This window comes from Tripterygium wilfordii, chromosome 4 (genome assembly GCF_013401445.1).
Source record: "Tripterygium wilfordii isolate XIE 37 chromosome 4, ASM1340144v1, whole genome shotgun sequence".
Classification (NCBI taxonomy): Eukaryota; Viridiplantae; Streptophyta; class Magnoliopsida; order Celastrales; family Celastraceae; genus Tripterygium; species Tripterygium wilfordii.
Genome location: NC_052235.1, coordinates 3,105,845 through 3,130,243, shown reverse-complemented (window position 1 = coordinate 3,130,243; position 24,399 = coordinate 3,105,845). Strand labels below are relative to the sequence as shown.

Sequence of the window (24,399 nt, the reverse complement as noted above, 5' to 3'; positions counted from 1 at the left end):
GTGAACCTCACCACTTATATTAATTAAGAGACAATATGAATTATTGAAGTAACTGAATCATTTACTAGGATCCCTAACATTTTTTTACCATTATATTACAATAGTTTTATTGCACCACTAGGAAAAGGAGAGATCCAATTTTTCATACTGATGGAATGATGTAAGATTAATTTCAATTAGGTGGTGAATGAAACAAATAGATAATTTTATATTTAAAATTGAAAAACAAAAACAGAAAATATATAGTTTTTTTGCAGGTAGACAGAAGGGATGAAGGGATGGAGCCACGGAGGCTTGCCTGGCAAATCCCCAACCGAAAAAATTTTTTTTTTTTTTTCTTTTTTTAATAAAAATCTTTATGGCACAAAGCAAAGAAATCGAGCAGCCGGCCGAAAAGAGGCCAAAATGATTGTCTGGAGGATCCAACTTACCTTGCGGCCACCGCTGAAGATCTTGGACGGTGACAGTTGGGAGCACCATGCCATTGCCACCCTATGCAAGAGTGTCCAGTACTCTGCCTGTTTTCCATTAAAATGTGCAAATAATCTACTATGCCAGTTGATAATCTCTTGCCAACACCAAAATTAATTCTACAACACGCAAGTAATAGAAAAGATTGCAGGTGCATCATACAGTTGATTTAAATGAATGTATACGTAGCATTGAAATTCGAATGGCCACGTGCACTTAATTCAGTTGCTTCCTCCTGTTACTGGCAGCAGCAACATATATTGTTCTTTGAATATTGATCTCCTAAAGGAACTATGGTAATCAACTAACGACGACATGATCCATCGTAATCCTTTTGTAGATTTTGAAGTATACTTAACCTCCCAGATAAAGTGTTCCCTCTATTTTACAGTACGCCGTGAATATCTCCACAAACTGAAGCCCACAACTGCTAAGCCAGCAATTGCTGCTAAAACCTGCCGTCAACAATAACAAAAATGTGCTATAAAGATTATAACATCAGCAATGATAGAATAAATTCAAAAGGAGAAAGTAATGAATGTATCTCGGAAGGTAAAAAAGGCAGAAATGCAAGTCTGAGCTTGTGGGAATAATTATCATGCATAAAATACTTATATGCCGGTATTTCAAGACTTACAGTCGGTTGGTCTGAATAAATAAGTTGCAAAATACAAAAAAACAAAGAGAAAACGTGCAACTTACCTTCACATCGTCCCCATAAATGATTGTTATGGATTTAAGAAGTGCCCTCAAGCGTGACATCTGAGGCATTAGAATAACTGCAGTGTATTGTTTCTTGCAAGGATAAGGCAGAATCCTTTGTAATGCTGACTGCGCCGTTAATGGTGTCAGAGATTTTCTAACCCTCAAGCGCCCTTCATCTTGAACCTGTACCAGAGAAATAATAGAAGTGATGTCATCATAAAAAGAAAAACCAGTATCATAAGGAAAATGACATATCAGAGGAGGAAAGCTCATCTATGTCCTATGTTCAGGTTTACAGTTCAATTTCATGAAAAAAGTGCTTGCTGCAATTGTATTTGATGCAGGAGAAATTTGATTGTCAGAACAGTAAAGGCAAAGAAAGACTAAGATAAATGGAGCTTTTCCAGAGAAAAAAAAGAGGAAAAAAAAGAGGAAGAGTTTGGTCCGCCAACTCTTGCATCCTTTCTACTCCTCTTGTTCCATTGGACCACTTGCATGGTCAGACACAGGAGGAGGAGAAGAGGATTTGGTTCACATAGAAGAATTTCTGTATGAAGTTGAATTTTAGCAAGAGTAGGAGGAGAAGAGGATTTGGAAAAGATGAATAGGAATGAGAGATCGATAACTAGGGCTTTGAAATACCTTGTGGTAATTATTCAAAACAACGAATAGATAGAGGAGGATGTTTCCAATAGGATTGAAAACTGAACATAAGAAGATATAAACAGAAGTAACTCTAATAGAAAATAGTAGGGAAAAGATATGCAGGCATAAAACAGAGGCAAATACAATAAAAATGTAAGGAAATACAGTTACACCCAGCCCACCTCGAAAGCAGCCCCAACATCACCAGTATAAATCCTTGACTGGTAGCTACGCAAAATTCTCTCTAGCCAGTAGTAGTTTTCCTGAAAGAGCAATAGTGAATCAGAAGATTCAGCACAGAAAAGAAATAGTGATAGAAATTCACACATCCATGGAACCTATTGCTTAGTTTGAATGTTTAGGAAAACGAAAAGGAGTTTACAAGGGCTTAGGGGAATAGATAGAGGAGAATGATAGTGTAGGATTCCAAATTTGTATATATTCTCCCCCATTGTTTTGTTAACCAAGGAACTTTTTTTAAGCAGCAGTATAGACATTAAAGTTCTTAAAACCTGCAGTCCATTTTCATGTGCTCTCTGCTCAATTTCTAGTACAGTTGAAACCTCCTCATCTGAAGGACCTTCCTGTTGAAGATGTAATATTTCCTCCAAAGCAATATCAACCTTCCAAGAAGTATGGAGTGGTGATGAGAAGAGCTAATTAGTAATTGAATGATAAAGACAAGAAAAATTGATGATGGAAGATTACAAAACTGTACCAGGCTTGAGGAGATATCAGGATCACAAGAAAAATTTACGCTAATGTCACCGCGTACATCACCAGTTCTTGATGGTTTATTACCTCCAAGGAATACTGAAACACCAGCAGAATAGATCTGGAACATTGGGAATTAATTAAAAAATGAGGCAAGAAAATAAAATATAACTAGAGGAAAATAAAAATATAACTAGAGGGAAAAATGGTCCCACCTGCCCATGCTTGAACCGGAGAACCTGCATAAGTTTTGTCTCAAGAATTTTACTAAGGAACCCAACACCATGAATCTCTTCCACCTGCAATTTTCAACAGAAAATCACTAATCAAAAAATGGTTCTGTGAGAAGGCTTCAAGAAGACCTGTTAAAGTCATATCCCCAATTGAAATATCAAGAGCAGGATACAAACCATCGTTCCATTCCTCAGCTCCACAGGAAAGCTTAGCTGGACGGAGCATTGGGCTTCCACCATAGGGCTGCGAACTACCTCTCTAGAAGAATATTCATCATGTTAAAAGGTCATTCAACCAACAGAAAGGAAATGCTTGTCTACCAACAGGCACACATAGGTGTGCCAAATAAACTGAGGATTACTATAATAAACTCAGAATAACTATAAGCATTTCAAATGTCATAAGATAGGCACCAGAGTATTGGTACACTGACTCCAGCAAGACACGGATGGACAAAAACTAGTGTGCCAATGACCATGAGCAATAAGAGAGTTGGATGGTCAATACTAAAAAGGAAGGGGCAAGGCTTGAGAATATTGTCAAGCACATTACAATAAGTACCTAATTATTCTTCTGGGAAATGTGACTGGTAAGCCTTTAAGATCATCGCGGTTCAAATCTAATAGAGGTGTAGAAGGCTTTGGTATTCCACCCTGCATGGAAAATCACAGAACTTATTAATGCAAAGTTTTAATTTCTCTAGGTCTTTGTAGCTCAGATAGGAATTCAAACTTACCAAATACTGCAATATTAGAGGAAGTGCTGAAGTAGGATCAACGTTTCCAACTACCACAACGGTAAAAGTTGATGGATCCTTGAAACAGCAGTTAAAATATTCACAAGCTTTTAGTGGATCCACTTTTTGAAGGTCATTTATTCTGATAGGCTGCAAATCATACACGAAAGACCAAATTTAAGCAACACAAGTCCATATTACGTCCCTGTTTGGTAATGCAATGCATGGATTCAAAGCACTTCTTTATCATAAAAAGCACTCTAGTATGGGTTCGATTACAATAGAGAAGCACTTGAAAGAAGGCTAACACTTAATAAGAGAAGCATGTTTTACATCCTATTTGGTGCTGTGGTGCAGTGGGGTTCAAAGCACGTTTTCTTTATAAGAAGCACATTCTTCTGGTTTTTTTTTTTCCAACGGAGAAGCACTTCAACACTGAGAGGTTGGTTAAGAACTCTTTTTGGTGAGGCACATTTTATTGCTCTTGCAAGAAAAGGACGAATAGAATAAGAGATAGTGTAAAAGTTTGGAAAATTTATCATCATCTACCAATTTAAACCAAACAATTATTTTATTTCAGATAATACCATCCTTATCTACTACAAAATGTAAATATTCTATTCATACATGCTTTTGAAGCCACCCATATATCATACTTTTCCCAATTTTTGTTATCATATATCTTCCCACCAAAGCTAATTCATGTGAACTACTTGACTAAAATTTACTGTTTTATCTAATATCTGGGGCCCTTAAATGATTTTGCAAGAAGAAGAAGAAACCAAACAAGCATTTTAAATGGAACAATATCATCCTTAAATATAAATTTACAAGACATAGTATTTTTAATATAAATTGCTACACTAAAAGTCACAGACAAGCACTAATCATCTATAACAAAAACACAGTCATAAGAGGTAGCAGCCATACCCTAAAGAAATAGGAGTTTCCATAGTTGAGCTCCTTCGTTCTGTTAGCAAACACAGTGTAGGGATCTCTTTCTTGTGCACGAATAGCTTCTTCTGTCATTTGCATCACTATTTTGACATCTTCTGCTCCTGGCGTTACATTTGTTGTAAATAGTTGATAGACGAGCTGCCCAAATAAATAAGCAAATTTTGCAAGTCAAGAACATCCATTTATTTATGTGCAAAGTCAACCTGAACTTAAAGGGAAGTTTTTATCATATCAAAAATACTTTGAATGAGAAATTGTCAGCAAAAGTTAGTGGACCTTTTACATTCACGAGTTTATACAATAGTCCACCATCTTCTGTTTCAAGAGTGCTAAAGGAACAATAATGGGAAAGGCAAAATTCAAATGAAGCAAAACCTGCAAGGCTGTCTCCAGATCTGAGGGTGAACAATCACCAGAAAATGTTCTCATGTATGCTCCAACCTTTGTACCAACTTCAACTCTTTTACCAGCAAGCATATCCATTAGCACAGTTGGCCTATAACCAAATACACCAATCTCTCCAGCAATGGTTGAACCCATTGAGCAGGATAAGTACTCACTTTGTGGGAGTTCAGATAAACCTCCATATGAGAAGCCTGTAAAAAGCACCTGTTGAAAGAAACAGTAGATATTATTATCACAATTTAGATAAAAGGATATTTAAGAGATCGATCATTTCATTTAAGTAATCACATAAGCAGTTACTTCCTGGGCACGCAGGAAACAAAAGTTATCGGTTGCTACATGAACTACACAACTAGGGAAAGAAAGATTGTGCAGACTCATATGCTCATCCAATTTTTATGTCCATAAAATGGGGAATTTCTGGAATAAGATTACAGCTCTGGTGTTTGATGGTGCCAATATCATCATATGAAATGTGGGACCAATTTAAATTTGTAAGTTCAAATACTGGCATTTGATTACAAAATCTATCACATGAGTAGATGATATCATTGAAAGTTGTTCAGCGCGAGTGACCAAAGGAAAAGCCAAAACAGCATCCATTCATTCAAGACTGAGAAGACAAGATTGCCGACAAGATGAAAGAGGCTCCAACACAAAACTCATTGGGAAAAAAATGAGTCACCAATTGCAATGAGGAGTTACGACCTATTGAGTTGGGTTCTGATTCTCCCATCATCAACAAAGACTCCCCCAACAATTCTACATTTTTTATTGCTGACCATGGCAGGCACAACGCAATAAACATTATTGTTCTCAGATGAGAATCCTTCTAAGAGTTGGGTAAGGAGTGTCCACACTAGCATTTCTACATGCAGCACATTACTATAAGTTTGACACATTATGTCCCAAGACAAGAACCGTTCAATTATGTATATAATCATAGAATCTTAGGAATATTCAGTAAATGCTGATGGCAGTTTTCTCATCTATTCTCTCCCACCCATTGCGGCAAAATCAAGTAGAACATGAACATGAAATTTCGTACCATTTCAAACTCGAAGGAATAGTTATGGATGTCGTAACTGTGGAAATTGATCCATACCTGGTCATCCAAGAAGTCTGTACATTTATAGCATATCCGCATGCCATTAGAAAGAATTAATTCAGTTACTCCAATGTTAGAATACTCATGCTGCTGAACAATATCCCTGTAGCAAATCATTTAAAAGCTTACAGTTAGGGAAACTGAAATCAGAAAATAGGTATACTATTGCAGTAAGAGCTTTTCTAAAATTTTTCATTTAATTTGGGCCGATGATACATACATGTCCAAGGATATTTTTTTCCATGATGACGAGAAATCAAGTTGAAGAAAACATTGGGGTAAGCAACATCAAACTACTTACCTTATTTTAGTCTTGATAACCCTGAAAGTAGTAGTTTCAATTTTTTTTTCTTTCTAATTTTATAGGATGAAGCTAATTTTGGGAAAGAAAGCTAAGGAACTAAGGAGGAAGAAGAAGATAAGAACACACACTAAGAAAGCTAGGCAAGAAAAAGAAGGTAAGAACTATGGATGCAACCAAATCCTTAGATGCAAGCAACCCTCTTGGAGATAATAAAAAACGGTGGAAATTAATCAACAAAAAAAACTCCAAATAAACTCTTATCCACAGACTCTTTTTAAAGAAAACCGATATCAGTAAGCAAACTGTGCTCTCACTCCTCTAAGATAGGATATGTGGCGTACAAATTATTAAAAAGAAGATAGGAGAAGAGATGACGAGCTGTTTAAAGATATAGGGAAAATAGATGCCTAAGAAGAGGTTTTCCTGGGTTTTTTGGGCTAATAATTAAAATGACAGTGAGCTAAGACATAATGTATCTTATAATTCCAGTAATGATTGCATAAAACAAAAGCTGCATATGGCTCTTCGTGTGAGTAGATGGTACTCTCGGTCTAAGAAGTAAATTTCAACAATGTGCTATATGGCCGGCTACAGTTAATGTTGTTGGTGAAGGACTCCCAAGTACTTTTTAGTTTTTACTGCAAAGAAATATAGCTGATTCTAGACAGTGGGTGCCAAGTCCTGTTGACATCATGGTAGACACGACCCAAGTGAAGTGACAAGTAGGGACTGCAAGTCCAGTAAGGTGTTAAAAAATCCCCATCCAGCAACTAAACCAACTTAAAAATAAGCATTGCCAAGAAGATTCATTCTGATATTTGCAGCCATCAAAAATGGAAGAGAGAGATTAGCATAGTCGAGTAACTGTAAAATACAGTCTCCAGGTTTGAATATCCTTCAGATATAAAATAGAAACAAAAATTGCAATCAACTTTACCCTGGCTTTGGCTTTGTAGTGATAATCTCTTCTGGGATGTTTTCATCATCCCAAGGGGAAATGCTTCTTTCCTCCTCAAGACTATTGACCCTCAACACCACATCTTTGAGATCATTTACTGAAGCATAAGCTCGAGGTTCGATTGTCTTTATGACACAGCTGCATGATGTCCGTAACTTCTCTGAATACATAGATACCTCTAATGCTGATATACCTAGCACACAGAAACCATGATATGAGCAATGGCAAGACAAACCATCTTCACTTACTATTACATATGTTGAGCATTATAGAATCCAAATATTTATTTCTCACAAGGAAGAATGGTTTTTTGGAGCTGAGCCTCATACTCAATACCAATGACCGGTTCATTGCGAAGGAAATGCTGCAACAAGAAAGACGAGGAAAATTCAGGTGGCATCAGTTAATGAAAAATTCCATATTTCCAAGAGAACAACAGTGCAATATACTTGTAAATATTCATCTCGCAAGCTGGTTGACTGCATTTGATCACGCTCCAAATAGGCAGATTCAACCTCAGACATCAGTAAAGCGCGAACAACAGATATCTCGCGTTCGGAAAACCCATGTAATCGTACTCTTGCAACCTGAAAATAAGATACAAGTTGCTAAGAAAACAATGGCTCCAACACAGTAGAAGCTCATTTTGAACAAGTGATGGGAAGCGGGAAAGGCAAAGGCTAAGAAGGTAATAAGATAAAACTATGAAGCACACCTCAAGAAGCATGGATTCTAAGGCCTCAAGAGTCCCTTTTTCTTTACAAGATGAACTCATTATATAAGCCCTCAAAGGAAAAGCTAGATCATCTGCAGCAGCAGAGCAAGAAAAGTAAGGTGGATCCCTTGTACGAGATAATTTAAAGAACCTCTGATTTAGAGCATGTAGGAACATGGACTCCGCAAGCATATCCCTGTAGTCCTTCACTGTCTTCAGCTCACATACCGGCACCATATAGCTGATCATCACTGCAGTCTGTTATAAGCAAATGTAAGATAACAGCATCAAAATCTCACAGCACATGAAATTTTATACAATTGCATGTAGTAATGATATTCAAAGAACTAGCATAAACAAGAAAAAAGATTTTAGCATACTAACCCCAGCAGCTTCAGATTCGACAAAACATGAAAAACGTTGATCCTCATGGCAAGGGACTGGAAAGATCGGTATGGGTGGAGGGTCAGGGACTGAATTTTTCTGCCCGAAATGAGTCTTAATCAACCCAACAACGCTCTAGAGAGAGAGAGAGATACAATGTCATTTTTAAGAAACCAATCACACAGAATAAAAAATCATAACTCCACCAAGAATTTTTAGCTAAATAAATCCACACCTCTGTATCAGAAAAATCACCGACTGCTATTACCGCCATATTGTGTAAATGATACCACTTGTGATAAAATTGCTTCACCGTCTCAGGAGAAACCGTCCGAATTACCTTCTCAGTTCCAATTGGTATACGTTCAGCATACTGCAGTCCAGCAAGCAAATACAATGATCATTTCAAGAACTTACAAAATCATACGTAATTACATTATAGTTTCAATTTGCTAGATTCTTTTAGCCTCAGCACAATCTACAAAGTAGCATGACAAAAGACTACTGCTCAAACCCATCATGGTCCCAACCACTTACTATGAAACTCAAATTCCAAGGATAAAAGACTACCCAGTGATTTCCACCACTTTTAGTCTAGCCAAAAGAGAACATAGAAAGGCAATCATATCCTACTCCTACTATCTGAGATACCATACGTAGTAGCATACGAGAAGACTTATCATAAACAAACGAGTTCATCAATTTAGGTGGGAAAAATTTATCATTTCTTATCAAGGTGGCTGGCGAACAAAATCCCCAAGAAGAGCATTTGATTGATAAACTGTAGAAATTCAGTAGCAGAACCTTTGAGCCTTCCATCATTAGAACCCAATGTGCCTCCTGCATCCTTCCACTAGCATTCCGGCTGCCTCTGTACTCTTCCATGACAGCTCCTCTTTCTTTTTCTAAATCATCTTTAGAAACCCGAATCTGCATGCCATGGCTGATTATATACCAAAATATGTAAAGGTTTTCAAAACATGTCAAACAATGAATTTGTTGATACCTCCGAACTGAATTCTGCTAAGACTGAAATAGCCTGGGATAACAGTTCAGGCTTGTCAACAGGAACAAACAACTCATATATAGTCTCATCTGCAGAAGTTGATGCATTTTGGCAAGCACCAAACTCTGCCCCAATACTTTCAAGAAATTTTACAATATCATGGTTCGTGTATTTCTCAGTGGCACTGAATGCAAGATGCTCGACTATGTGCGCAACTCCACGCTCGTCCTCCTCCTCCAAAACTGAGCTGCCTCAAACTCAATAAATCAGATAAAACAAAAATCAATAATGAAAATAAAAAACTCGATTACAGAAAGACATTGTTTCACTGCTTTGCCAACTAAAATTACTCGCAAACTCCATTCATCAACACATAAACAAAGAAATTAATCTAAACAAGTCCTTGTTTACACCGAAAGAAGATGTAGGTGACTGAAGCAAAATGAGAACGCCAAACATTGTAATAAAAATCACTATCGAAGACCATAAAGTACAAAAATGGGTTTTAAATTCTGGATTAAGAAAGAAATCCAATGAATGAATGATTTACCCGACATTGACAGCGAGGGCAAGAGCAGCTCGCATCCTAGGCTTGGAGTTGCAGCGAACATAGTAAGTAAGGCCGTTGTCGAGACGGCCGTATTGAGCTCCGAACGGATACTGATCCAGAACCTTGTCCATTTCCACGTTCACCAGTTTCAGTGACCGGAAACCGTGCTTCTTCGCGATCTGCGAGCTCTCTCCTGGAAGCAAATCCATTTCTCTCGCTACACTACACAGTCACAGACCCAATTACGAAGAAAGAATGCCTTTCTCGTCTTTTTTATTTTATCTTTCGCGTCTTCTTCGCCATTTCGTATCGTACAGCGAAATCAGAGTTCTATTAAATTGGTGCATCTTGATTTTGCCATGCCAGCGTTTTTGGGCCCACAAAACCAAATTAAGGATCATGATCCATCTCAACAATTTAGTCTCCACGGGCCAATCAATTTGTGGGCTTAGCTATACTTGGCCCATCAAATTGGACCTGCACCACTTATCAAGCTGGGTTTCTCCCAGTTTTTGATGAGCTTTATTAACAACTCAGTTATTACTAACTTCAATATACCTTTGATCATATGTTTTTCTAGGTATAGGATCAACACACCCTCCCCAACCCAAACCAAACCAAACCTGACTTGAAATCTATCTCTGATATCCAATTCTTGAACTCCAGAATCCTCCCGAAATCCTTCGGCTATCCTCATCTTTCCCAAGTAGCTTGTGTGGATTCTCTCATAATTTTGGAGTTGCTTTGGTGCAAATTTTGGAGTTGTGTTGTGCATAATTTTGGAGCTGCTTTGGTGCAGATTTTGGAGCTGTTTTGTGTAGAATTTTGTGGCTGCTTTGATGCAGATTTTGGAGCTACTTTGGTGCAGATTTTGAAGTTGATTTATGCAGATTTTGAATATGTTTTGGTGCAGTTTTTTGGAGTTGTTTGGTTCTTACTTACCCAAAAAAAATATCATTTTTGATATATTTTTTGTCATTGAGTGTATTTAATAAATGTGTCAGTTTTTTGTTATCTTTAGTTATTTTTTCAATTTCTATGACATGTAGATATATTGGGTGTAATTGGTAAAAACTAAGGTGTATATAAAGCTCACCCCAGTTTTTTCCTTATCTTGGGCCGTTTCTATCGTGGCCCAACTGACTTTCCATGGGTCTAGTAGCCGACCCAACACAATTCATAGAGGCTTTACTCTATTTTTTGAGGTTAATAGAATCACTTATATAGTTATACATATGTGGTCGTTGTGGTCTACATAATTGGTCTCGTTGATAACATTTTTTATTAAATATTTAAAAATACAATATTGGAACATAATTAATTACAAAATTCAGTAATTTGTTTCCAAAACTTCAATAAAACAATGTCAAAAATTCACTGAAAAAGACCATAAACCGACGCACTAAACCCCTCATTTGCAAGCAAGAACCATAAATATGCAGGTTACAGTAGTCACAAGATTTAGCCGTACAGAAAAACTTGCGATTGCACCTCTCTATTTTGTATGCCAACCACATTTCTAGTACCTCCATTATTGAACTAAATAAGCTAAAACTGTAGATAAAGTTCAATCACTTTCCAACCTTTCAAAAGATGGATCTCACAGATACAAATATGATATAGACCAATGTTCAGTAAGATTCTCAACTAGAATACTTCACATATTTCATGAGGATACCTTCGCTGCGACTAGCTTGATCTCTTTGACCCTTTCGTCGACCAATTGCTGCAGTTGTTCAGCTTGATTTGTCTGATTCTCATCCATCTGGACGGTACTAGCTTCGCCATCCTGTGACCTGAACATGACAAATGACATTTCGGGGTTATAATCACGAGGGACATCAACTACTCGCTTCCCTGCAGTCTCAGAATCTTTCCCCAAGGTTTCCCCTTTTATGCGATTTGAAATTATTCTCGTGTAGTTCTCCATGTGCTCGCCAACCGGATCAAGGCCAAGATAGATCAAGATCTCCCAACACTGCAGAAATTGTTTCTTGTTGATCTTCAAGTGTTTCCTAACATCATCAATTACAATCAAAGGTGGCATGAATCGAGGGGAGTGCGTTTTCTTTGATAAGTTTTCTTGCTTCAGCTGTGAAACCACTGAATTAACTGCATTCTGGATGGGCTCAAACGCAAGTAGACGCCTTATGTCAACACAAGTGCGCACATGCTGGAAGCGATCCAACGGCTCTTCAACTGTCAAGTCGTAAACATCTTCAGATATTGCCACATTATTGATAACCTCTACAAGACGAGCTCCATGACCCTTGCATTGGTAAGGAGGCAATACCAGAATCTGATGAAGTGGAAACATTCCATGAAAAAATGAAAATACCGCAAATGGGCAGACAAAAAATATGGTTGGATAACAGAATATTCAAGAAAGCTTCAGGAAACAAACTGAATTGCATTTCGCCACATATCTACCAACTAATTAATAGCATGACAAAGGAAGGAGATTGAACCTGACTGAGTCGCAGGCGTGAACTTTCAGCGTAATGGTAAAAACGATATACAGCCGTAAAACCAAGCAGCCTATGCTGAAAGCCAACCTGTGGATCTACCTTCTTATGAGTGAGGACATATAACTCCCATCCTGGATCCGTGACATCAATTGGATTGCTACCTGATGGAGAAAATAACACAAAAACTCTGACTGTAAAAGTGCAGCAAAGAAGAATACAAATTTCCTAGAAAAGCCAAGATAGATGAAAGCATTACCATCAACAAGTAGGAGAACAAGAGGTATCAAACGGCTGTAAAGGTGTCCTGTAGCCGCATTGCTTATGCTCATGCGGAAAACCTGATCCACAAGGAAGAGCATCAATCTAATCAACTACGATTCTTGCAATTGCCAAGGCGAAAACAGAAACAGATACTAGAGTCTTTCATTAGTGATTTTCCATAAACTAACCCCAGTTGGAAAATGAAAAACCTCTACCTCCATCTAGGGAAATTGAAAGATACATACAAATGTACAAGAGCTGGCTTCTCTTAGATCATTTATAAAAAATCAGAAGGCTGAAACCATAGTATGTAAATACAAATGTACCAATAGAAGCCATGTTTTATAAAAGTAACACTGCTGTGTGGGCAAAAACACCTCCAGAGCCTCACAAGAAAGCACCAAATGGGAAAATGCAAGGGGGAGTGTACGCATTCGTATTTCATTTCTTAGCTCAATGTCGACATCTGATAACGGGAAAACCTCACTGGCTCTATAAACAACCCAATATGCGGGCAATGGCAATTGTAACAATCTACGGAATTTATGATTCATAGACTAATGCTATCCTGTTTAGAGCCATAAGGCCCATAACAGCCTCCATCTAGACCATAATTGCCTACTTGAAGCAATGTGATTGGCAAGCGAAGTGTCACTAGGTTACACTGGTGATTCAAAGTCAAAACATACAGGCCACTATATTTGGCAAGAAAATGCGCACCTTGTGGCCAATGACATAGCACCGGACTATCAAAAAGCAATCTTGCTGTAAAACAAAGATGAAGGCTAATTAATGCAGGAGGAGTACCTCAACATCAGAAGTAACTTCCATGTTGTTATCAGAATCACTAGTGTGTCCATTGGAGGCTTTTAGCTGCAATATCTCTCCAGTGGATACAATGGAGCTGTTGACGTCATAATGGCAAAACTATGGTTAAACGAAGGGCCAACAAAAGGAAGACATGTAAGCACAATATTTCTACATGCTTAGCACATCCATCATAAGTACCTAATGTAATGACTCTCTGCAGAAAATGATTTGAGGAAGTCATCTTTATTCTCAACAAGTGTCTCAGCAAATATTTTCTGCATGGAATAGTTAGATAATGACAAATCACAGATAAAGGAGATCAAAGCAATAAATTACTACGGAAATAGATTTATACCTGAAGGGCAGATTTAAGATCAGTGATTCCTTTACCTCCCTAATAACAAATAACAACAATCAACAGAGGTTTCTGAAGTGAGTTAAAACTAAAAGCACACATTTGATATATAAGATCTAGTCAAAATAACACATTGTGTTAGAGTAGGCAAGACATTCAATCTTACAGTAAGACATAAGTAAAACTTACATCAGATGTGCTCTGAAATGTAATATCAGCATATGAGCAAAATGACAGGCTGCTAACCCAGATCGTTATCTGTACGGACAAACAGGGGAAAAATGCATAAGAATACTACTACAGAAAATTAATAACTCCTGTGTAATCATCAAGAAATGGTTTAAGCCTCATTTATGCCATCTACAGAGCATAAACTTTATAAGTAGAAAATTAATACAATTGCATACTACCTTCAATCCTTGATATCCATAAATTTTCCCATCTTCATCGAAAAATCCATTCAAGTCAATTGGCTCTATGCAAATGCTGTCTGAAGCACCCACTTCCTCCCCACTAGAAACTACAAACAGCAATCAAGTAAAGCAAAAAAACATTGGACACATTACAAAGAAAATAATCAACTCAAAACATGAAGCCTGACAAACATCACGTGCTTATTATATATGCATGTCTATTAAAGTGAATGCTAGCATGATTTTGTGGCAAGAAACAACCAGCATGAATATACTAGGACAGATCTCCAACGCATATTATACCTTGTTCGAGCCAAATCAAAGTTAACTGTACCAAAATTGGGAAGCCTAAGCAGAAACTTAGCTTGCCTAAAACCTATATAATACAAACTTAAAAACATATATAATACAAACAAGGAACAGATTGGCTTTATTATAATTTTCTTTAGAAAACAAAAAAGGTTTGTAAGGACAGGCACCAAGCAGGTGCTCAGCCAAAAGAAGAAGAATAAAAGAGACATACATCAAATAAAAGAAAAAAGAACCCCCAAAAAAAATCAACTAGAAATGCTAAGTTGCTACAAATCCTGTAAAACCAAAATCTGGGGATGCCACCAAACACACCTACTCAAAACATATAGTAGTAAAGTTGCTTTCTTTAATTCCCTCACATTTCTAAGCTACGAAGCAAGCTAGCCTAAAAACAAGACTACTACTAATATTAAAAAAAAAAACATGAGAAAAACGACGCAAATCATGATTTTCAACTGTCATCATCATCATTAAAATCTTAATTCCAAATGGATTTTTACCAGCTTCATGATCAATGGCCACAGACAACAGGCAGGAATCACCCTAATAATCATAAATAACGCGCCATACCCAGATAGATCTTAATGCAGTCCTTGGCCTCGACCCCGGCATCTGCAACAAAACCGTCCAAAAACCACAAACAAAAAACTCTGTGAACCAATTTGAAAAGAAAACCTAAAAACCAAAAGCATGAATCATTTCAAAACATTATTGACACAATGAAACGTTTCTATCGGAAAATCGAAGGAGCTCAGCAGACTCGGCTCACCTATTTTGGAGAAGCCCACACGCCTTCGCTTCTTGGGGTCGGCGGTCGGATCGCCGGCGAGTTGCTGCTTCTTTCCCATGTTTCTAGGGTTTTTAGGGTTTTCAGAGCGGGAAATGAGGGACAGGGAAGCGGGAAATTATCATATACGACGGGGACAAAACAGGCTTAAATATACACAACCTCGCCACAAAAAGGACACGTCACTACTTCCGAACCCGAGTTTAATTCATTGAATTTTTTTTTGTTCTTTTTGCAATTTCAGTTGATCTCCTTTTAGTAATTAATTATATTTTAAGAATCCTTAACTGAGAAAATAATTAATTGAAAACCGGCCTGATACAGGAAGAAGAAAAAGGGATGGAGAGGCTAGATAAGACTTTTTAACACATAAATACCATCTAAACTTCTCGAGCTTCTCTAATTTCCCTAATTTTAACAAGTTAATCCATGTAAACCACTCGTGATTCCCTAATTTTAACAAGTTAATCCAACTGAATATTGAACGACCATAATATATGCTAAAACACGATATGCTTTTTTAACAACCATATGCTAAAACACAATCTGCTTTACAGAGTCTCAACACATCGCATAGCAGCCATACTTTCAGAACAAGGGAAAATGGAAAACCTCCGCCTCAAGGAAAAACCTGCTTCAAAACATGGCATGGCAGCAAATCAAATTTGATCTGGGAGCAACTTTTGATCTACAACAACAGATGAGTATCGCTAGAAAGTTTGGATTAAAAGCTATCAAAGCTAAGTCATCTCGAAAATCATATTGATTTTAAACACAATCCAACAGCAGGTAAAAAATAGATGATTTACCAAATGCAACAAAGAGAAAATTACGAGTACATAGAAAGAACCAAAGGTAAATATTATAACTTCTAGCCTGTCTGGAATTTTAACAGCAACTAAAAGAGAAGCATCCCAAAGAACGAAGGATTGCAACTTTCTCCAAGACCTCTCACTTTCTACCAGGGACCCTAACAGCTTGCCTGTTCCTCTTCTTGACACCAGACTTGGCAACCTTAAGGCTCCTCTGGACAGCACTAAGTCTAGCAAGAGCTGCCTTCTTCAAGTCTGGCCTGTAGTAGTTATCTGCAACCTGTAAATATAGGAAGGAAAGCAATTACAACACAAGGTAAAACTTGATATCAAACCAATGCACATCATCGTTCATCAAAAAAATATTCCTACATCAAATAGGCAACTTTCAAGTAACATTAAGCTTAAATACTGCTTTTACACCAAAACATAGTAGAGTTTAGATCAATCGAAACTGCTTATTTTCCTAGCTTGTGATAAAGACAGAACAAGGCGCTGCAAAGAAAAAAGCAATGCCCAAAACTCAACCTCATTGATCAAAATAAAATATCCAAGCATGGAGCACGATTCAGTTGGAATAAAATGAAGGTTCATCTATTTAATTTTACTTCAACTCAATCATAAGGTAGCAAATATAACCCAAAAAATCTATTGTCATTTTAAGTTCTAAGCACATTTTCAATACTTCAAGCATCCAACATATTAGAACTACTTCACTCATTCAAGTTGAAATGAAGCAGCAATAATATAATTGAGTGAGAAGGAAAGCTCAGAAGCCAAGCGTAACAAATATATTTCATTGAAGAGCCCCATTCAAGAGGGTCTTCTTACATGTTAGCTTCTCATCACTGCTTAATGCACAACAAATAGATTCACGGGACTCATGTATTTCGGTTTCTCTAACTGAAAGTGTCAGACATAATAGCAGGGCAAACATTAAAACAGAACACCAAAACTCATATTACAACCAAAAAATGATTTATTACATCCAACACATCTCAAGACAAAACACTAAAAATGTATAAACTTAACAGTGACAGATTCACATATAAGGCACCTCTGGGAGACTATGGGCTTGCCCGTTTTGGGTGTTTGGGGATGTTGTTGAGAGGTGTTGGGTTGGGAGGGGTTGGGAGGTGTTGGGAGGTGTTGAGATTTTTATATATAACCTAATAGAGAAGTTTTGTCCCAACAGTCCCGAACGCCTGAAACAGTCAAGGGTTGAGAGGTGTTCGGGACGAACACCTCCCAACCCAACACCCCTGAACACCTCAAATGGGCAAGCCCTATAGGACCTCAAGGTCTCACTTCTTAACATAAGTCATAAATTTGTGTATATCAAATCAAAAGGGATTACTACGAGCCTTACCTACAAACAATCATTCAAGTGGAAACTATTCAAACTAGACTGAGAAGTAAAGCTCAGAAGCCAAGCGTAACAAGAAGATTTCATTGAAGAACCCACTCAAAAGGTCTTCTTACATGTTAGCTTCTCATCACTGCTTAATGCACAACAAATAAATTCACGAGTCTCATGTATTTCATTTCTCTAACAGTTTAAAAGAGGCAGTTTCACATTGAAACATCCCTGGTTGCCAGTAAGACCTCAAAATCCCTCTTCTAGCATACATTTTTGTAAATCAACACAAGAAACAAGTATATTATACCTGATTGGTAACAGCTTTAGCCATGCGAGGGAACTCCTTCCTCATAACAGACTTGTGGGACAAGCTCTTGGGCTTGTTCTGCTTCTTTGTTTTCGTGGTAGCCAACACCAGCGACGGCTCCTTGTCTCCGGCAGACTGAATAGTCACCGTCTTGCGGTTTGCTAGACCTAAAAATTCAACCCAAATAAGCAATCAATAAAACGTAGGGTCCATGTTTATCTCAATAAGGAAGCTTACCAGAGTGCTTGTAGGAGTTGAGGTTGTAGAGATTGTTGCTCTCCTTGCTGAACTGGACTTTAGCGTTCCCTCTCCCAAACTCCTTTACCAAGAAACAGTTGTTCTTCTTCACGATCTCCCAAATCAATTGCCCCGGAACCGTCGCCATTTCTTGTTGCACAACTGCACCACCAAAATAGACGACCAGATCAAACCAGATTTTGAGAACAAAACAGTTTACATCACCAGATCTAATGAGAATGTTTTAAGAAGTGCAAGAATAATCAATCTAAAACTCACCGATCGGGACGAGCGTTCTTGCTGAGTGGGCGACTGCAGGAAAGGAAGAAGAGGAGCGGAATTTATATCAAGTTCATAAACCCTAGTCGACTCACTAAACTACTGAGTCCGTAATTATAAAAAAAAAAAATTAAAGAATAAATGGTTATTTTTAATAAATACAATATTTTATTATTTTATATTCGATTTGGAGTACACGCGCGAGCATGAAATTCGCATTCTCTATGCAACCAAACAGCATGAATGATATTTTACTTATTTATGTCCGATCCGAATTATCGAATTTATACAATCTGGATTAAATCAAGTTTGAAGATAAGTTATGTGGCCGAAATTTGGGTTCAAACATAAAAAAAAATTTCGATTTAAAACAGAGTTTGGATCCAAACACATAAATCTTATCCAAACCCTAATCCATATTAGATTATTATCTGATTTGCTTGTTCGAATTTAAACCAATATGAGTTTGTTCAATTAAGTACGTCTAAAATCTAATCCAGATTAAGGTCTGGACATGTAAATTTTTAATAAACACATATTGTTGTCCAATTCATAATCGATTTTTTATCATCCCTACTTATTTGGTTTTATCATACACTTCAAAGATCAAGTATGAACTAATTTTTCAAGTGTCATTTTTTATCATAAGTGTGCATCTAGCGCTTAACTTATCAAGAAAGTATCATCTCAAGTATCCATTGTGAACATCTAGCGCTTAATTTATTACGACAGTATCATCTCAAGCACTTCAAAATCATCCCATTGTGGAAGCTCTAACGATATAAGGGAGACGAATTTCAAAACTGTAGTAAAAGACATAATTCCATCACAAAAAACATTTGACACGTTACACAAAATACTGTGACGAAATAATTTATTTTTTGATGAATTTATTATTATAAAAATATAAATAGAATAATAAAATTGATTAAAAACAAAATTAGAAACAATCTCTGTAAAAAATATTGTCCATCACATTTCATCGAATGCGAAAGCAACTTCTTACACATTCATCTTTAATTTCTTTCATACACATTGTTCAGCCAAATACTTAGACGGTACATTCAAACCAAAAACGAACAATGCGTTTAGCAAGGGCAAACTGCGCTAAACGAATCCCAGTCTATGGAATAAATATATGTTACATGATTTCTTTTCCAAGACACGTGAATAACCCGAAATCTATATACAGGATGTACATGTAACCGTATACAATACAAGATTAGGACGTCTATTTTTCACACAACTTTTGTCCAGGCCATACTAGCAATGGATTTCTGCCGCAACCCGTCGGAAAACAATATTACCCGGACTCCTGATTCACAAGGCCAAGTCAGCCAATCTAATCTAACAAAGAAAGATGAGAAAACTTCCACCATTCCACCATTCCGGCCCCTCTCCAAGCTTCACTGGAATAAACCCAATATCCATACTAACGATTCTCCTCATTACAACTACACAATTCAGACAAGCTACGATAACATAGACGCAAGCAAGCAAAGAAGCAGCAAGATCCTGCATCACTACTAAATATACAGTGATGTACCATCAAATGACCCAATATAGTATATTTGGGCACTTGTTTTATCCTCACATGCGAATATATAAGCTTCCTGTATCAGTTCTTCTGTGTTCCATTGCACTCGGTTGCTGAACGAGTTACTCACTGCAGTATCAAACTACAAGACCACAGACTCAACTTGAATTACAACACCAACAAATTAAGCTTAATTCTGCATCTTCTTCAGAGTGCAAGGGTTACGAAACTAGATGCCAACTGTTTTCCGCACCTTCCTTCCAAATTCCCCATCTCCATCTGACTCTTGGATGACAAGCTATACACTTGGAGATGAGATTCGTAACAATGCTAGAATCAACTTCATGGTGGATGAGCAATGACATGTCTGACAAGTTAGGAACTGATATGCGCAAGAGACCTGAAATGAACCCGAAAGAGTCATTAAGAGCACAGGGCATTAAATACGCAGTAATTTCTTTCAACTGGTCCATCACTGTAGCACTACTGCTCAATCCTTCAGGGCCATAACAGGTTACCAGCCGTGACCAAACTAGAGGTCCGAAGTTAAGGGTGCTAGCATTCGGGAAGGCATAAAATGTTGTCTCTATCATTTTCAGCTGAGGAAGGTCAGGTGATTTTCGGGACTCAATTGTAAGCTTCTTAACAGTTTTACTTCTACTTGGCAGAAACCAGTCAATTAGACGAAGAAGCCTCGAGGATTCAAGGTGCAGATTTTTCAAATTAAGAAACTCTTTCCCTTCAAATCTCTTTGCCTTCTCAATTGAGATATTAAGATCAGCCAATAACGGAGTGTCAAGGACAATAGAACTCGGTTTAATACATTTTAGTTCGAGCTTCACAAGGATTGGGGCAAAAATTCCCAAAGAATGCGGAGCATTTGAAACCGTCCATTTGCAGGTTTTAAGGTGCAAGAGATGGATCTTTGGTTCTTTAAGTCCTCCAACTCCTATCAAGTTAAGAACTTGCAAAGATGGGAAGCAACCATTGACCTTGCTGAGGTCCTCATCATCCAACCTTATAAATTCAAGTGTCAAACTTGTGAGTTTTGGCATTGGATACAAACTGTCGACTGACAGCCAAGCATTTTTCAATTCCAGTTGAAGAAGATCATGGCCTGCAAATGCAGAAGAGCTAGATGTCAATCCCATTTGTTTCAACTGCGGCATATAGCCAGATACAAAAGGTTTCTGCAAGTAATCATGATAAATCAGTTTCTGATGACATAATCTGAGGTGAGTCAAATCAAGTCAAAGCAGCATAACATTCAAATGCATTAGTAAATCCCCCATTACTTCACTGGCTTTCACATTGCCAAGCATGCATACCATCTTATATTGGCTATAAAAGTAAATTACAGAACTCCTAAGAAATTTTGCAGAGAGTTAATTCCCGGGAACATACAACTAATTGATATAAAGCGCCGAAAATTAAGCTAAATTTCTATTCCAGTTGTTGATGGAGTTTATCATATCACAACGGAGCTAAATTTCACTAGTTAATTAATTCACCGATGCAGTAAAGTTAGTATGGCTAAGTTGTGGCCAAATTTCATATCTTACATATTCTTTTCCAGTCCCAATATTGGAAGAACTTTCCCACAGGCAAAACAGAGCCACAGGAATCAAACAATATTTACACCAAACATGTTCATACAATCATACGCTTCAACAGACAGTTATGAAATGGTTTACATGAACAGTGCTAGTATTATTAAGTGTTCTCCCTTAATGTCATTTTCCAACTTTCTATTAAAATCATAAGTCCCAAACACTACATAAAAAAATTGCGAACAAGAACAAGAAGTTTCTCCCTTTTTTTGTATTCGATTATTGAGATGGTCATCAACATAATTACTGTTCAACTCAACAACCGAGAATTGCTTAACGAAATTCCACAAAATTAGCCTGTTCTCTAGTTCAAATATAGGAAAACAATGACAAGATTATGTTTTAAAAGCTTATAGAACTCACAAGACGAAGAAATCAGAGACAGAATATCCGACCGTCGCCAACACGATTGAGCCCAAAAGTCGGAAATCGATAACGATCTCAACTCTCCACAAACCATAGGCAACCATTCCTTTACAAATCGCACTTCCGTTAAGAACAAATCGTCAGAATCGTCCTCCAAATCATCGTACGAAATCCCGGCGAGCGACTTCTCCACACCAATGGAGACCGACTGAAGACATCGATAACTTCGGACCAGATCAGCGAAGACGATCTTGAAGGGCGTGATAAGGGATCTAGTCTCCGGCGATCTCGATTTGAGATAGCGAGAGAGGGAGCAGAAGAAGTTGATGGACCTGACCTGGCAAGAGAGGAGGTTAAGTGTTTTGGAGACGACTCGGCAGCGAGCGATATCGGAGGAATCAGAAAGTCTAGAGAGGATGTCGAGAACTAGAGAGTCCGGAAGATCGTCCATGGACATGGCGGGAGATATGGTGGGAGGATAGGATAGGAGAGTACAATTGTTTGTCGGGATTTTCCAACTCCGTTAATGTCCAAGGCCTCCAGCCGCAGTCAGTATACCCTTTTCGGGCCTATTATCTCAGCCGTTGCAACTTACGAACGGCTGAGATTAAAATAAATAAATAAATATGAAAAGGACAATGCTAAAAATCTTCAAATCTGATCTCAAAAATTCTTAAATTTTTGGAATTTTAACATTGTCATTTTTCATATTTTAGAAGTCTCAAGTATTATTCATATGAAAAATTCAAAAGTTACGGAATTATTGATACATTTTGAAGCGAATAGTCATATGATTTAAAACAAGTCATAATCGGGTCTGCAATTTCCGACGATCATATGGGTCGGAGAAACAATGAGTTTTGTAGCCCTCACAGTTGAATTATTGGAGGATTAGGATTCCCGAGTTCATACGATTTGACATCGGAGAGATTCACAAAAATATATCAAAATCAAATAGACATTCATCTTGCAGATGCTACTCATAACAAATAGATTAAAATCAAATTATGTTGCAGAATGCAGAGTTTACATTCTTTCTTCATTAATCCAAGGAAATCTAAACTGCTAAAGAATATAAAAAAAACTCAGTGTATGCGCCTGCAAATGGTGATTCCATCGCCCAGAGGAACTTGTGAAATCTCGATTCGAGGATCGGCTGCAAGTGCTTTGTTTAATTCAATCGTAGCTGCTCTGCCTGGTCTCAATATCTCTAAACTCGACTCTTCCTCCATTATTACTGTTCCTCCCCACAGTGTATTGTCATACACAACTATCCCTCCTACCTTCACTAGTTTCATCAGTCTCTCATGGTAGTTCCAATAGTTTTCCTTGTCAGCATCAACAAATGCAAAATCGAAACCGCCTTCATTTCCCGGCTGTTAAACACAAAATTTGTGAAGATTATTCGAAAACGGAACTGATAATGTGCAGAACATAGCATAACAGAATTTAGAGTACATGTTCTAATAGCTGATCAAGAACAGGCACAGCCTCGGATTCGATGAAATCGATTTTGTGTTCAACACCAGCCCTTTTAATAACCGGTAACCCCATCTCATAATACTCGCGACTCACATCTATCGCCATAATCTGCAGTCAATCATAAACTGTCTGATGACAATGAGGTTGTCTAGATTACTCATGCGAGGAAAATTGTTCGGATTACAGTACATACCTTGCCATTTTCAGGGATCGAAAGGGCGGTGAGGAGAAGAGAGTATCCAGTATAAACTCCAACTTCAATTGTGCTTTTAGGGCTAATCAACTTCAACAGCATTGCCAAGAACTGACCTGCATCTGGTGCAGTGGACATCATGCTCCTATCAAATAACAAGCGCAGATTCGAGCATGAAAGTTATTGTTCCAAATATGATAAAAATGTAATGATACAGAGGAGAAGAAGAAGATATAAATATTTGTGAAACTTAGATATTATTACAGTGGATGGCTTGCAGTAAGTTCTCTTAGCTCCTTGAGAAGTTCTGGTTCGCGGGGATACACACTAGTCTCTAAGAGATACTGCAACCACAATATATAATCAAAAAAGAATTCATGAAGGATTAAGATCCCCAGCAGTTCTTTACAATATTTGCACAAAACAAGATACCTTGTACAGTTCTTCAGTATGTAGTAATCCCATTTTTTTAGTAACCGAGTCTTGAGAGTTATAATTAGCCATAGCTGATTCACATTGAAAGCAGAAAAGCTGAAGAGATGATAGCATTAGCCGGGGCTTATATATGCTCAGTGCAGTGATTTTGGCAAATTGTGTTAGGGTTTCAGAGGTAGAAGAGGTTTGTTTGACATATAAACATCACATGAATTAAAGAGTCGGTTATCCACATTTAAGATCTTAATTAATTCATTATACATCAATTAATGAGATTATGGGAATGAAAGTGGCGTTAAAACGGAATGAATTGTGTTTAGGGTTTTCAAAGGTAGAAGAGGTTTGTTTTAATGGATTCATTTTTATACAGATAACATCACTTGAATTAAAGAGTCATTTAAGATCTTAATTCTTTAATTCATCAATTAATGAGATTATGAAACCGGTTGCTTGTGCGGAGAACATATTCCATCTGTTGAGGAA

At 37.5% G+C, this 24,399-nt stretch overlaps 5 protein-coding genes and 2 non-coding genes across 7 annotated transcripts; all 7 read right to left on the bottom strand.

Moving 5' to 3' along the window:
• Nucleotides 1-547: 547 nt before the first annotated feature.
• LOC119997671 (zinc protease PQQL-like) lies at nucleotides 548-10,201 on the bottom strand. Its single transcript, XM_038844834.1, has 21 exons — nucleotides 9,893-10,201; nucleotides 9,343-9,589; nucleotides 9,141-9,266; nucleotides 8,572-8,709; nucleotides 8,337-8,471; nucleotides 7,953-8,210; nucleotides 7,687-7,824; nucleotides 7,532-7,601; nucleotides 7,217-7,430; nucleotides 5,973-6,078; nucleotides 4,838-5,071; nucleotides 4,436-4,600; nucleotides 3,506-3,655; nucleotides 3,331-3,422; nucleotides 2,946-3,027; nucleotides 2,751-2,834; nucleotides 2,540-2,656; nucleotides 2,334-2,444; nucleotides 2,004-2,084; nucleotides 1,174-1,359; nucleotides 548-926 (listed from the first exon to the last, which is right to left on the bottom strand). Exons 1-21 carry the CDS (start codon nucleotides 10,099-10,101, stop codon nucleotides 852-854), a joined length of 3,018 nt encoding a protein of 1,005 aa, XP_038700762.1. The 5' UTR covers nucleotides 10,102-10,201; the 3' UTR covers nucleotides 548-851.
• A 1,064-nt stretch (nucleotides 10,202-11,265) lies between these two features.
• LOC119995800 (histone acetyltransferase type B catalytic subunit-like) lies at nucleotides 11,266-15,440 on the bottom strand. Its single transcript, XM_038842241.1, has 10 exons — nucleotides 15,281-15,440; nucleotides 15,082-15,123; nucleotides 14,197-14,306; nucleotides 13,976-14,044; nucleotides 13,787-13,825; nucleotides 13,630-13,706; nucleotides 13,429-13,525; nucleotides 12,617-12,698; nucleotides 12,361-12,521; nucleotides 11,266-12,191 (listed from the first exon to the last, which is right to left on the bottom strand). Exons 1-10 carry the CDS (start codon nucleotides 15,357-15,359, stop codon nucleotides 11,559-11,561), a joined length of 1,389 nt encoding a protein of 462 aa, XP_038698169.1. The 5' UTR covers nucleotides 15,360-15,440; the 3' UTR covers nucleotides 11,266-11,558.
• A 563-nt stretch (nucleotides 15,441-16,003) lies between these two features.
• LOC119996166 (60S ribosomal protein L28-1-like) lies at nucleotides 16,004-18,400 on the bottom strand. The gene is made up of 4 exons (XM_038842703.1): nucleotides 18,294-18,400; nucleotides 18,015-18,176; nucleotides 17,778-17,944; nucleotides 16,004-16,390 (listed from the first exon to the last, which is right to left on the bottom strand). The coding sequence occupies exons 2-4, from the start codon at nucleotides 18,160-18,162 to the stop codon at nucleotides 16,250-16,252; spliced, it is 456 nt and encodes a 151-aa protein (XP_038698631.1). The 5' UTR covers nucleotides 18,163-18,176; nucleotides 18,294-18,400; the 3' UTR covers nucleotides 16,004-16,249.
• LOC119998042 lies at nucleotides 16,875-16,965 on the bottom strand. The gene has a single exon (XR_005468167.1). It is a non-coding gene; the product is annotated as a small nucleolar RNA R24 (small nucleolar RNA).
• On the bottom strand, nucleotides 17,528-17,616 carry LOC119998043. Its single transcript, XR_005468168.1, has one exon. It is a non-coding gene; the product is annotated as a small nucleolar RNA R24 (small nucleolar RNA).
• Nucleotides 18,401-19,270: 870 nt separating the features above from the next.
• Nucleotides 19,271-22,354, bottom strand: LOC119997880 (F-box/LRR-repeat protein At4g29420). The gene is made up of 2 exons (XM_038845109.1): nucleotides 21,804-22,354; nucleotides 19,271-20,947 (listed from the first exon to the last, which is right to left on the bottom strand). Exons 1-2 carry the CDS (start codon nucleotides 22,261-22,263, stop codon nucleotides 20,052-20,054), a joined length of 1,356 nt encoding a protein of 451 aa, XP_038701037.1. The 5' UTR covers nucleotides 22,264-22,354; the 3' UTR covers nucleotides 19,271-20,051.
• A 431-nt stretch (nucleotides 22,355-22,785) lies between these two features.
• Nucleotides 22,786-24,085, bottom strand: LOC119996743 (probable caffeoyl-CoA O-methyltransferase At4g26220). The gene is made up of 5 exons (XM_038843498.1): nucleotides 23,914-24,085; nucleotides 23,746-23,825; nucleotides 23,482-23,626; nucleotides 23,265-23,396; nucleotides 22,786-23,182 (listed from the first exon to the last, which is right to left on the bottom strand). The coding sequence occupies exons 1-5, from the start codon at nucleotides 24,028-24,030 to the stop codon at nucleotides 22,892-22,894; spliced, it is 765 nt and encodes a 254-aa protein (XP_038699426.1). The 5' UTR covers nucleotides 24,031-24,085; the 3' UTR covers nucleotides 22,786-22,891.
• Between the last annotated feature and the right edge of the window lie 314 nt (nucleotides 24,086-24,399).

Excerpts from the sequence above, each read along its gene's own strand:
- LOC119997671 (XM_038844834.1), bottom strand. The coding sequence starts at position 10,101 with ATGGATTTGCTTCCAGGAGAGAGCTCGCAGATCGCGAAGAAGCACGGT. Across the intron at positions 8,472-8,571 it reads GTGATTTTTCTGATACAGAG|AGCGTTGTTGGGTTGATTAA; the intron begins GTGTGGATTTAT and ends CTCTCTCTCTAG. Across the intron at positions 2,085-2,333 it reads CACATGAAAATGGACTGCAG|GAAAACTACTACTGGCTAGA; the intron begins GTTTTAAGAACT and ends TTGCTCTTTCAG.
- LOC119995800 (XM_038842241.1), bottom strand. The coding sequence starts at position 15,359 with ATGGGAAAGAAGCAGCAACTCGCCGGCGATCCGACCGCCGACCCCAAG. Across the intron at positions 13,707-13,786 it reads ATCTTAAATCTGCCCTTCAG|AAAATATTTGCTGAGACACT; the intron begins GTATAAATCTAT and ends TATTCCATGCAG. Across the intron at positions 12,699-13,428 it reads AAGTTACTTCTGATGTTGAG|GTTTTCCGCATGAGCATAAG; the intron begins GTACTCCTCCTG and ends CTTGTGGATCAG.
- LOC119996166 (XM_038842703.1), bottom strand. The coding sequence starts at position 18,162 with ATGGCGACGGTTCCGGGGCAATTGATTTGGGAGATCGTGAAGAAGAAC. Across the intron at positions 17,945-18,014 it reads CAACTCCTACAAGCACTCTG|GTCTAGCAAACCGCAAGACG; the intron begins GTAAGCTTCCTT and ends TTGAATTTTTAG. Across the intron at positions 16,391-17,777 it reads CTAAAGCTGTTACCAATCAG|GTTGCAGATAACTACTACAG; the intron begins GTATAATATACT and ends CTATATTTACAG.
- LOC119997880 (XM_038845109.1), bottom strand. The coding sequence starts at position 22,263 with ATGTCCATGGACGATCTTCCGGACTCTCTAGTTCTCGACATCCTCTCT. Across the intron at positions 20,948-21,803 it reads GTCTCTGATTTCTTCGTCTT|GCCATGATCTTCTTCAACTG; the intron begins GTGAGTTCTATA and ends CTGCATTTGCAG.
- LOC119996743 (XM_038843498.1), bottom strand. The coding sequence starts at position 24,030 with ATGCTATCATCTCTTCAGCTTTTCTGCTTTCAATGTGAATCAGCTATG. Across the intron at positions 23,627-23,745 it reads CTTACTGCAAGCCATCCACT|GAGCATGATGTCCACTGCAC; the intron begins GTAATAATATCT and ends GTTATTTGATAG. Across the intron at positions 23,183-23,264 it reads TTGATCAGCTATTAGAACAT|CCGGGAAATGAAGGCGGTTT; the intron begins GTACTCTAAATT and ends TGTGTTTAACAG.